Genomic DNA, 13116 nt, shown 5'->3' on the forward strand with positions numbered 1-13116 from the left:
TTATAAACACAACTCAGAAGCTGTGGTATTGCTTGGTAGTTATAATTGTATTCCTTCTTCCACCAAACTTTGAAGAACTTCATGAACTTGGCAGGTTGATGAAGAGCGATGGACCATATCTAATGATGGCGCTGATAATGATGATTCTCCTTCTTCTTATTATTATTATTATTATTATTGTTGTCATTGCTGAATAATAATGCTATCATCACCTTCCTGTTAAGCTGTACTAGTTGCCAGTACTGCTACAATAACAATTCTAATAAAGACAAGCACAAGTTCATGAGCTTGTGATTGACAGTGATGCTCAATGATCAATGTACAGTAGTGAGAAAATGCCCAAAATATTCATTTACAACTGCTGATTTACTATTTTCGTTCACTCTTAATTGTACTAAGACTCCAGTGGGAGGAGCCGTGCGTGCTGATGTAGTTGCGCTGATATCGTACGGCTCAAGGCACTGCGTAGCAAATACCACGAAGTCTCTGCTTCATCGTGAAGAGTCAGTGCATTTTCGAATTGAATTAAATTACCGGAACCTTTTATGTCCACAGTTTAAACACTAACCGGAACTTCTTATGTGAGGCAGGAAAATGCACGGAGGTCTTAGTCTCTCTTGTGATTGACGATCTCTGATACTGCTCTGTGTAACCGGGGAGATTGTTTCTAATTCCCAACTCTCGGATTGTCAACATTTTTTGTTGGATTTCTGTTGTCTAATTCCTCTTTCTATGTTATTGAACCGTCCGTTTTGTGTAGACAAAATCAATTTAGCACTCTTCACGACGGAACAAAACAGGTGGCGCAGCGGCCGGATTTTCTGCAGTTTCTAAAGCTTTATTTAAGCCTTGCAGTCCGGATGCAGTGAGAAAGAGCCTACGGCCTGGCAGAACGGAGTTAAGCAGCGGCCTTGAAGTATGTCAACCGGTCGGCAGCAGCAGAATGGCGCGGCAGCGGGCTCCGGGCCTGGGACAAGCGGTGGTAGTAGTGGCAGCAACGTCGGTAACAACAGCAGCAGCACTGGGATCGGAGTTGGTAACGCCGCTAATGCGCCACGGACGCTGGGAACTGGAGTGGATGGTCCACCTGTCCCCGCGCTGGGGGTCCAATCACCCAGAGTTAGCGTAGCTAGTCTAGGTAGACCGGGCTCATCTGCAGGAAACAGTAATGGAAAACGGCCCCTTCAAACACCCCTTTGCAACGGTCTCATTAACTCGTATGAAGATAAGAGCAACGATTTTGTATGGTAAGGATCAAATCCCCGAAATAAGCCTTTCTTTCTCGCGTGCACAGTGGGTGAAAACCCAACAGCTTGCTAACTTTAGCCTGCTAATGATATCGGTGTGTGGGTGTTTTTACCCAACACTTCAAGGAATACTGAGAACTAAGAAAGAACCACTAGCTTGTTAGCATTGTATTCATAATATCAACAGTGAGCTAACTGGCTAGGTTGCTAGCATTCTTTGTTTACCGAGTGGCTTACCTAGTTAAATGTTCAAAACCTTGCTTGCAAGCTAACCTTGCTGCCTAAACCGGTTCACTTGCACGCCAACGTTATACGTTTGACCAGCTTGGTGCATCGTATTAGCAAATCAAAATGTTAGCTAAGATCCAAGTGTTATGGTTTCTATCGCTAACTAGCGAACTATTTTAGCGAGATATCTAGTCAGCGAACTAGTTGACTATACCTACGGTAGGTAACGCAGTCAACAGTAAATGGCTAGTTAAGCTAGCTAGTCGTTATGTGTCAGGAATTTGAGACCTGGTTAGCTAGCAAAACAACATAGGACTGATAATACTTTGTAGCTAACTGGCTAGCTATCAAGGTAGTCACCTGTCTGAATGTATTATGCTAGCTGTCTGACTAGCTATGTCTAAAACTACACCCTTTGTTTTGTAGAATGCAACATCATTACTGAACCAAACGTGTCAAAAGTAAACGTTTACGTTGTAATGATTAGAAAATGCTTTGATATTCAGGTCAAGACCACTGAGCGTTATTTGAACTCGAACAAGCTAACGTTAGCTAGCTACTTTAAAATGAAGTTATCGCTAGCTAGCTGTTTTGCTAACAATACCTGATTGGATATTTTAAAACCTTGAATACCTCAGTAGTAATCACAGTAACATTAATGTCAGTCGGAGCTGAAGGAGCTAGGCTGCGTTCTGATACTGTTTATGTCCTGTAGACTGGGTGTGGCCTTAAGTTTGTAAACAAATGTGTAAATTACACCTATGACTGTTATGTTGTGCAGACCTTCAGAAAAGATCTCTTTAATCCATCGAACTACTTTCTAAGTAGCATGTGAGGTTAGTATTAATATTCCCATTTGCAAAATTTGGACGTGAAATACTGTAATACTGTGGAAACTGGATCTGGCCAATTGTTTCAATTTTTTGGCTGAAATCAATGTGTGCAGGAATGAAACTGGTTGCGGTGCGGGACATATCAATAAGTTTGCATGAGGTACTCAAACTGGCTGTCCCGTCCTGTTTCCTACCACGAAGTTCCATCGAAGGCATGAGAATCTTTGGTCTGGCAGTTTTGGGAATTGTGTGTCTTAATTGAATTTACATAAAGTTTGTGCTGAGCAAACAGTAATTCGGCCTAGTGTGTGGGCTGGCTTATTCAGCTTTACACACTTGGAATGCTGTGGGGCTGAAACCATAGTAGGCACATTTAAGATGTATGGAAATATTCAGCCAAACTGGACTGCACTGACTTCGGCGTGAGCTAGAAACTTCTATGGGCACCTTTCCCTAATTTGCAGAGCTCACAAACTTACTATTCCTGAGTCATTTTCTTTTGTGTCGGAAGTTTGTGTGACTGCATCGCTTCCACTCTGAAGTCAATCCTGAAGTCAATCTGAGTGAATCTAATATTCTTCAAGTTATATGTGGGAGTGCTGTTTTGTTTGTATGAATCCTATTTGTAGAAGTGCGACTTGGCTGGTTGTAGCTAGGTGAACACCAGCCTCCTTAATACAATGTTGTGAGAAAGCCTGTCTCAGCTGTGCCGTGCACTGATTGGTTCAACTGGAGTTGCGGTGTAGAAAGCACACACAAAATAATGGGTTCACAGCAGGTCTCTTATAAATAGGACAGCCGTGCACCGTTTGCTTATTCCAATCTCTGAGAATGGAGCTGCTCGTTGCAATCCTGTGTCAGAATCTTGAGCTCTGTAGGAACTGCCTGCAGTCAGTATGGGTGGGCTCGAGTTCTTGAGTAATTGAGCATTAAACCACTTCATTTTTACAGTTGTGTTGTTTTTGTTTTTAATCCCCTTTCCCCCAAAATCTGCATGCACCGTATGTATGTAAGTTTTTTTGTTTGTTTTTTCCTTTTTTTTTTGTTGCTAAACTTCAGTAGAAAATTGAAGACTTGGCTCAAACCTTTGCGTTTGCTCTTTGCAGTAGGCCTATATCAGTTAAATAGATCATGTGCATTTCAGAGTAACACAAGTAAGGAAGTAAGACAGATAGTAAGGAAGTAAGTTTGATAGAAGTGAGCAGTGGCCACTGAAAATTCTCTGTTGGAATTTCTGTTGGTCGAATTCTGTTGGTCTAGGAGGGATAGCACTTTATATGAGTAGCCTATGCACCTACTGCTCCTTTTGCCATTTCGCAAGCAGTCTGATAGTAATTGGAGGTGGTTTGGTTTGGTAGTTGAAATGTGTGGGGTATGATATCGCACACCAGTGTACTTTTGCACGTCACATCCTAGAAATTATTGCAAAGATTTAGTTTGAATGTGCATGTCGTAAAAATGAAAATGCAGGATTGAAGGAAATCAAATTGCTCAAAGCTATTTCCTGGCTGCTTTCCTGTGATAAAATAGGTCCATGATAGCATCATACTTGTCTACCATATCAGGCATCTCATTTGCAGCAGGTTGAGTTCAGATATCAGTTTATAACTCCGGCTGGATGGATAATGGATAGTAGCAGTAGTTTCAGTATAGAGTTTTCTTTGCTGTGTAGTTAGGCTCTCTGACACTTTGTACTTAGAAGAAGCCGAAAGACTCAAACCTCAGCACTGTCAGAGCGTTGTGCTGGTGGATTTAAGTTGGTTGACTGATTTCTTCTGATATTTATTACAGTAAAAAAAATTATATGTGACTATTAAAATTGATTGAATTGAATGTAGATGCTTGCCAGCTACTGATATTTTGAAATATTACTAAAATTACAGATTTATTAAGATGAGAAAACATCTGAGTGTAGCCAGCTAGACTAGACCTATGCTATTTATTTAGGTTAACATTATGGGAATGTTCATACTGACAGCCATATCCATTTGTAATATATATAGTGGATCTCCTGCTTAATATAAAACAACTCCAGATGTGTTTTGTTGAATAATCGATGTCCGTTAAGTGGCTGGTTGAGTGTGTTTTGTGCTGGGATGAACTGAGCTTTTGCATGGCTGTGGTATGTACACTGAAGGTTAGGACACAGGGCTGGGTTTCAGTTACTGCCCGTTGTGTCCTTAAGAGAGATGTGCACATGCACGTGGATTGCAGAAAGGAGGAAGCAAAACAAGGTACATGGTTGGTTTACGTTAAAGGTGTAGCATAATGGCTAAGGAGTTGGTCTGGTAACCTAAAGGTCTCAGGTTCGACTCTCCGGCAGGACACTGCCGTTGTACCCTTGAGCAAGGTACTTAACCTGCATTGCTCCAGTATATAGCCAGCTGTATAATTGGATACAATGTAACCTAATTCGCTCTGGATAAGAGCGTCTGCTAAATGCTTGTAATGTAATGTAATGTGTACCGAACAAGACGGTTCGTGTCAAAGAGTAGCCTATGCCGCGCCCCTTTGGATAAACACCTGTCTTTTGACTTGTTTTTCAGCCCCATCTGCTTTGAAATGATCGAGGAGGCGCACATGACGAAATGCGGACACAGTTTCTGGTAAGTGCACGGGGCGAGATGAGGCGTGCGTACTCATGCGTGTTTCCGAGTAGCCTACAGGTGCGCGTCAGTAATGAGGTGAGGAGAAATTGCACTCGTTGGCCTGCACTCCAGATGAGCTCATTTGTTGTCCGGGGAAACCGAATGAGGCTTCAGCCGGTGAACTTCACCAGAAAAAGGCCACAGGACGAGGACCTTATCCGGCTTTCTTGCCAAACAAATCATCCCTTTTGGGAGCCCGATTGCGCGTGGGTGCATTTTCTCCACAAATCAAGTGAGAATAAATGACAGCCTGTGTAAGTTCCACTGGGATATTTTGTGAAGCCTGGTTCATTCAGTTTATGCATGTATTTAATTAATTTTTTATCTTTTGGTTTTTTGAGGTTTTGGAGTGTTCGTCCCTGGTCACGCTATAACAATAACTATAAGCATAATAAGCGTAATTATGCTGATGGTTATGGGTTACACTAGAGAGATTTTTATTTCTCGGTGCACCTGTCAGTTGATTCTGTATTCATGCGCTCTTTCACTGTGTGCAGAGCAGTGCAGTGAGAGGGTGGATGGAACTGATGAAGCAGAGCTGTGCTGACTCCTCATACTCTTTCCTCTGCTTATTTCACAGCTGATAACTCAATAGTGCCAGCTAGATATTTTCATGACAGGGCAGTATGATGAGCGTAAACTCTGTGTGTGTGTGTGTGTGTGTGTGTGTGTGTGTGTGTTGTTGTTGTTGTTGTAGTGTGTCTGTGTGTGTGTAAGTGTGTGCGTATGAGCCCACAAGCACTTGTAGTTGCTGTCCATGATTTCAGAACTCCAATTCCCATGGTTCTTTGCCTTCTCTGCTTCAGTTACAGGTGTATTCGTCAGAGTCTGGAGGACAGTAACAGGTGTCCAAAATGTAATTACATCATCGATAACGTGGATCAACTCTATCCAAACTTTCTTGGTATGTTCAAAATTACCGTTTGCATTGAGAATCTTCCCCTTGGAGCGGATTTCACATATGTATATTTCTTATTTTGCAACATTGGCGTTACAAATACAGTACCATTAATTGATTGCAGTTATTATATTGGATTACATGTATTATGCACTTTCATCTCACCATCTGAGGAGGTGCACAGAGAAGTGAGGGAACTGACCTTAACCACCAGTGTGTGGCCCCCACCTGGGTGATGCACATCAGCCGATTCTGCTGAGGCGGAGAGAGAGGGGATTATTAATGGCTCGGTTGCCAGGTCGAAATACTGAGGCTCAGAACTGTGAGCGAGGAACCCCCCCTTCTTCTCTGCGTTAAGTGCTTTGGGTGTGTTAATGCCCACAGTGAGTCAGGACCTCAATCTAACAAAAAAAAAAAATAAATGCTCTTTCTCTTAATTTTGCCATAGTGCTTTTGCATTAGGTTTGGAAACTGAAAACAAACTTCCTAAAAGGGAACCATTTAAATAGTCATGCTTAAAAACCACAAACTCAAAATGCAGAAAATGGGAAGTGGAGAATCTCTCATTTGGTCAGAAATGGCATTATTTATGTTTTTTTTCCTTTTAAAAAGCCCAGAAATAATAATACTTATTCTGGTTATTTGCTTTTAAAAAGCCTTTTTTTCTGGAAACAAAATTAAGCAGTGCGCTGTGGGATTGCTACCTTCGTTTGGCTCCAAAGCCTCCGCTTTTGAATGCTTCGGTCACTCTTGCCGTCCACGGGTTTGACTTTAACAGTCACTGATTTGATGTGAAACCAAGGTATTGAAATGGAAAAAAAAAAACAAAAAAGCTAAATGAAAATGCAATAATATAAACCAAGGACCCCTGGATACCAAGTATGAGTGAACTTCCTCTTCAAAGAGTAAGCTTTATAGCCAGACAGCCACCAATCCCACAGTGCACTGTTCCATTGTGCTTATGGACGGCGTCCACAGCCTTTCAAAAACGGACGACAGAAAAGTAAACGGTTCTGAAACAGGAACCAAATGAGGATCTTTCTCAAGTTTCCCTTTTCTGCATTTGAGTTTTTTCCTCTTCCTGGGTGCTGTTTCCCTTTTAAAATGTGAAAACATGGCGTGACCTAAAGTGACCCCTGAGCTGTGTTGCACATTTTTCCGGTCTGCCTCTTTCGATCTCTGCACCACAAACCATGGAGAAGGGGCCCTTCGTGCTCATGTTGTGCACTATTACTGTTGTATTTTGTCACTATCGTTGGTGGCATAGGCCATACCTATAGAGTCAGTAGTACTAGCATTAGTGTGTTGCTGTAAGTGTCATTGTAAGGTCGGTTGAGAACATGGGGTGTTTCTAATTAATTTTTGTTTACCCCATGCAGTGGAAAGGTAGTGCAGGGTCATCTTTTATCTTGCAGAAGATTACTGTGTAAAAAGCGTTTAGTTAATTCCACTCTTGTCTTCGTTACGCTGCAGTGAATGAACTCATCCTCAAACAGAAGCAGAGATCAGAGGAGAAACGACTTAAACTGGACCACCCGGTAAGTGTTCGTTTGGATCCGCCTTATCTGACTGTTGTTCAGTGAGCGCTGTTCATTTTGCCGACTGATAAAAACGTTATCAAGTGTTGAAAACACCATGGTAACAGAATTTTTTTATCATATTAATCTAGAATAATTAGGTTTGTCCTTCCTTGTTCTTTCTGTTTTAATATTTGTTCTTATTTGTTTTTAAAAGTAAACTCAATCAGTGCCGGTGTGTTGGAGGCAGAAGCATCATGAACGGAAGAAGCTATAATTTGTTGTTATTTTCCAGAAAAATACAGGAGGATTCTTCCTTATAAGCTGCACAGTCATTTATACCCTCAAAACAAATGTAATTAGTCATGCTGACATGTCAGAAGCGGCGCTCTTTGGTATGATTTTATATATCCGCAGTGGCTGCCTGCTTGTTTTGTGGGACAGTCGGTTGATAATGAAGTGGCTTATGACCTTGTAGGGTTATGGGATGTTTTCAGGGGTTGGGTTGATTCCAGCAAATGCATTAATACCTCCCACATATTAATTATATTGTCTTCATACAGTCCCCTGACCACAGGGTCAAAAATGACCCATCTTCCCCAGACCCCCTTTGATAAAGCCTCTTCATTGAATTTGAAACCCTAACTCGGTATTTTTCCATATAGAAACAGCCTGTCACTCATCAACACATGGGAGAATAACTGTTTTCCTACTTCACAGTCCAGACAGATTGCCTTTCTTCATTCTACACCACTCGATTTACTACAAAATGCACATCGTAATAGGTTTTTTCCCCCCATTGTCGATGTGCGGGACTTAACTTCGTTAACTTAAACTTTTGTAAGACAGTCTTCGTATGCTGATGGTGCACCGCTTTTATAACCATTTCTAATGGTAGGGTTACTCAAGGAAATGAGATTTCATGCTGGAAAAAAACAACATTTTGGGGCTTGTCATCATTACTGTTAAATGCAGGATAGTGTAATTTTTTTTTTAACCCTGAGGACGGGTAAACATTTATTAGAATTATCGATTGTTCTTTGTTAGATATGCAGGTCGAGCGTAGGAAAATCGAATAAAGCCCTAAACGCAGGAGGAGGCGGAAGTAATAAAATAAAAAAAGTATGTTGTGCGAGGTTTTTAGGGCCTTTTTTTGTTTGCGCTCCTTTGTCAGCTCGCTAATGGTACCAGCAGCTTTGTGTCAGATTAATTCAAGTCGTTAAACAAAATCGTCATTAGCAGAGGGAGGTTTAAAAGCGAATGCAATACTGATGCGGGTTTAATTGAAGTAATTTAAAGATAAGCCGCTAGCCTGCGGGGAAGTTTTATAACCGGCATAAAAAGGTAACGGGCAGCCAGTAAAAAAAAATAAAAAAATAAAAATAAATGTGGCTTGTTTTTAATGTTGCTAATGCCGCGAGGCTCTTGTGCTCGGTTCCCCTGAAGCCTGCGGTTCTGTTTACTGGGAGTTTTCCCGCAGCGGTGTGACAGTATAAAGTCCAATATGGGTCCCGCCATTATGAACGCAGCGCCGCTAATGTATTATAGAACAGTAACTCCGGTAAGCCGCGACCCGCGGGGAACAGCTAAAGCTAAAGTTAATTTCTACTGTATATTACTCTTCTGTACTGCTGGGTTTTTTTTTTTCAGATCAAAGTCCCAGTCCGGTGTCGAAAAAGAACGTTTTAAATTCTGTACACTATGCCACAGGTCCCAAATCTCAGAAAAATGTGGGGCTTTAAAAAAAATTTTTTTTAGTTTGTCAGAAAGGGGCTTGTTCTTTTTTTGTTTTTTTTGTTAAACATTCCTTCTAACGGCAGCTCAAGCAGTCTTTATGCCCAGGATGATGAAAACGGGCGTGCTGGTAGTCACATCTCTTAGTGGTACCATGTGCAAAGTCCGCCCTCGCATACTTAAAGAGATTGGGCTACCCTTTAGCGCTGGCTAAAGCTTCGGTAAAAAACGTCCGTTTATAAATGGCCAGCTTATGTAAACTCCAGGAGACTGCATCGCTCCCCGCATGAAAATGCACACGTTAAACCACATCATTCAGCTGCAGTGGCTGAAGTCTAAGCTCCGTTACTTAACCGAATGAGATTTGCCCAACGTTCTGTATTTGTGACGTGTTTTGATGGTTGACACATTTGCGCACAAAGGCAGACTCGATGATTTTTATTGTAACAGTTAAGAGTTCATGCTCTTGTCTGAACAGAACCCCAAGATGTTGTGTGCATGTTGTGCAGAACAAAGATGGCATAACTTGCAAGTCCTGATTATGATTTTATTCTGCTCATGTCACCATATGTGATATCAATCAGGTGTTCAATTATAGCTGCTGCGGGGGTGATAATGGCTGAACGGCTAATTTAACAAGGACCTTTTTATCGGAAAGCGCCATGGTCCTAGCTACCCAAAACGCAGCCAGTAGCACTACGTGGGCTAAACGTCGACGTTTGAGTTTGCCCCTCTTCGTGTTTTCCAGAACGGCCACAGATGGCAGGTGTTCCAGGACGTCCTGGGCACGGACCAGGAGAACCTGGACCTCGCCAACGTCAACTTCATGCTGGAGCTGCTGGTGCAGAAGAAGAAGCAGCTGGAAGCGGTGCGTATCGCTCTCCTCGCCAGGGGGGGGGCGCTGTTGAGTCGGCACTCCTCGCTGGGGCCCGGTTGATATAGCGCCCCTGCGGCGTTCGTGCCTGCCCGTGGCGTTCATGCCGCTGACGTTGCCGCGTTTCTGTTCTTTTTCCCACGTTAGGAATCGCAGGCGGCTCAGCTCCAAATCTTAATGGAATTCTTCAAAGAAGCCAGAAGAAATAAAAGAGAGGTTTGTTTCCAGTTTGTCGTTAATCTCTTGTCAGTTTTTTTTTTTTGGTATCTGAGCAGCATTGCTAGTGCAGCTGCATATGGCTGGATATGTCGGTTTTTCACCTGAGGTTCTGCGTTTCAGGTTGTCAGTTAAAGGACAGTGATGCTCTAGACTTAAAATTTGTCTTTCAGCTGTGACTGCCCTTTTGACGGCTTTGTGTGGAGGGTAAGCAAATCTGTCTTTATTTTGCAGCAACTGGAGCAGTTACAGAAGGAGCTGAACTTTTTGGAAGAAGATATCAAACGAGTGGAGGTGAGGAACAAATAAATGCTGGCTCCTGACTGCAAGATGTTTTATTTTGTGAATATGCAGTAAATTTCCCATTGTTGAATAACCCCTTTGTTGTTAGTAATTGTGTGTTTATTTTTAAACTTTTGTTGAATACACATCAGATTTGGCTACTTGCAACGTTCATCAGTGGGTGTAAAACCATCCATCGGTTTGCATGTGTGTTCTGTATTCTATTTCTTGCAACTGAACCTTTATCGGTGAATGGAACTGACTGATGTGAAGGCACCATGGGCAGTCGTCTTAGCGGCCTGCAGAGGGCGCTGTGTTCGTCTGACCTGAGCTCTCTGTGTGTGTGTGTGTGTGTGCGATCCGTCTCAGGAGATGAGCGGGCTGTACTCTCCGGTGAGCGATTCGGACCATAACCTGGACAGCACCGTTCCTCAGTTCGAGGTGCACTCCCCTCCTCACAGGTAACCCAAATCTCAGCCCTCCCCTCCTCACAGGTAACCCAAATCTCAGCCCTCCCCTCCTCACAGGTAACCCAAATCTCAGCCCTCCCCTCCTCACAGGTAACCCAAATCTCAGCCCTCCCCTCCTCACAGGTACCAATCTAGCACTCCCTCCTCACAGGTAACCCAAATCTCAGCCCTCCCCTCCTCACAGGTAACCCAAATCTCAGCACTCCCCTCCTCACAGGTAACCCAAATCTCAGCCCTACGCTGATGTTTCGCACGCCAGGCCTTCGCGTAAGCAAAAGCCCAGAATTCTTCATCTGAAAACGAGCCAGCTGTTGCCGCTTTACTTGTTTATTTTTTTTCCCCCTCGAGACAAATGAGCCTCCTTCCTGCTTTTAAACGTCCGTTGCGTCTCAAAGGGCCTCACCGGAGGGGTATTTTTAAACCTGTTTATATCTGCAGTTGGATTTTTAGCATCAGAATGAATGGCTGGGCTGGGCTGGGCTGGGCTGTCGGAGCTGCGAGTGGATGAGTCATGTTTGAGTCTCCCCGGAGCGGCCATTTAAAGCCTAATTTAGGCCCAGTACCTGCACTGCAGGACGGGCGGGCGAACGCCCAATCAAAACTGAGAACGTGGCGGCCGTCATCGGCTCTCAAATCAGACCTCTTTTCACGAGTCGCGCCTCGTCTCGGTTATCATTTTTGTGAGGAATGTAGAGTTTTCAGCGCAGCAGCTTTGTAAACGTGGAAAAGCGAACCTAGTTTTCTCCCTGCTGTGTGTGAACTGGTTGCAGTGATGTCACTCCCTTTAATTCCCGCTTCTGCTGCTGGGGCCGAATTGCGGAGAGCGCGTTCTGAGCGGCTGAGGCGCTGTGGAAATTTGCAGCTCCCTTTGTTCTCTGAAGTAATCTGTATCCGGCCGCTAATTGGGTTTCTCTGATTGGTAATGAACTTCCCGGCCGTGGACTGATTGGCGCGTTCGTAAACGAATACGGAAACCGCGCTTTTTTACTCGCGGTCCGGAATTTAAATCGGGCAGTCAGACGCCATTTTCGATTGCGTGTGTGATGCGGGAGGTGTGGGGGTGGGGGTGTTGGGGGTTGTGTTTTTGTGATCTGTAAAGAGGTGTGAGGGCTTACGCGGTGTGTGTGTGTGTGTGCTTATGATGGGTTGTTGTTGTTGTCGTTTGAGCAGTATTGCGGATCCGGCAGAGTACACCCCTCCCCCCGGATTCGGAGCCAGCTCACAGGTGAGTTTTTAGCGCTCGTTGTGTTCTGTTGCCGGGCGTTTTCCTCCCCCCCGGCAGGGACCCCGGTTCAGGATTGGGCCAGATTGCCACTTTCCATTTCAGATTTGTATGTAAATGGAGGGAAGGCGGCTGATTGGCCGCCGCCGCCGGCGATTACCCTTTTTTTTTTTTCCCTCCGTTTCCTCGCGCTCTTCACGGAGACCGCGTCCTCGACAGAACCGAGGCTCTCTCTCTCTCTCTCTCTCTCTCTCTCTCTCTCTATCTCTCTCTCTCTGTCTCTCTCTCTCTCTCTCTCTCTCTCTCCCTCCCCCGCAGGCAAATTTCCGTCGCGTGTTTGGCGTTTGGTGTTTATCGACGCCTCGCGAAAAGGGTGTTATTACCGAAATGACAGGAAGCGGAGTGGCACTCCGGGTTTGGGATTTCGTAGCGCCTCGATAGGGTTCATTTCGCCGGCTTTCGGCCGGATAACCGGCTCCGATGGGAAGGGGGGGGGGGGCATGATTGCACGATGCTTGATGTTGTTCTGATGAAAGCCAGCGGACCGAAACGTTAACCGTCTCGTGGTCAAATGACAATATCTCTCTGTCTTTTGGAAAATAATTTAGTGCACGGGTTTCCTGTTCTGTCGTTTTTTTTTTTCAATAATGGGGCATTTTTGTTTCTGCACCCTACGCCCAGAACTTTCATGTGCGCTTGTTCCCGTCTGACTTTTGCACCTTTTACTGGGGAGTGGAGCACAGGTGATGTGTAACATAGGTTAGTGGTTCCCAGCCCACACGGTGGTGCACTGGGCCAAAGGGTGGATGATGGAAATGACCTACTATATTTCTGTGGTTTCCATGGACATCTACACCATTAAACACCACACTTGCTACGCACAATGTTCTAGTTGCAGTGTGCGTAGTTGTGTTGGTAAAATATTTATATTCTGTATTTCACTATGT

The 13116-nt window shown here is 44.0% G+C and overlaps 1 protein-coding gene across 1 annotated transcript in view; it reads left to right on the top strand.

The window, feature by feature from the left end:
• The first annotated feature begins 483 nt into the window (after positions 1–483).
• cop1 (COP1 E3 ubiquitin ligase) overlaps positions 484–13116 on the top strand; it is a 43660-nt gene continuing 31027 nt past the window's right edge. Inside the window, exons 1-9 of the mRNA XM_064341663.1 lie at positions 484–1247; positions 4855–4914; positions 5763–5860; positions 7328–7392; positions 9854–9973; positions 10127–10195; positions 10430–10489; positions 10847–10938; positions 12118–12172. Of these exons, the coding sequence (XP_064197733.1) occupies positions 919–1247; positions 4855–4914; positions 5763–5860; positions 7328–7392; positions 9854–9973; positions 10127–10195; positions 10430–10489; positions 10847–10938; positions 12118–12172 (948 nt within the window). The 5' untranslated portion in view covers positions 484–918. The remainder of the gene's footprint in view (positions 1248–4854; positions 4915–5762; positions 5861–7327; positions 7393–9853; positions 9974–10126; positions 10196–10429; positions 10490–10846; positions 10939–12117; positions 12173–13116) is intronic.

The sequence above is a fragment of the Anguilla rostrata genome, chromosome 6, assembly GCF_018555375.3.
Source record: "Anguilla rostrata isolate EN2019 chromosome 6, ASM1855537v3, whole genome shotgun sequence".
NCBI lineage: Eukaryota > Metazoa > Chordata > Actinopteri > Anguilliformes > Anguillidae > Anguilla > Anguilla rostrata.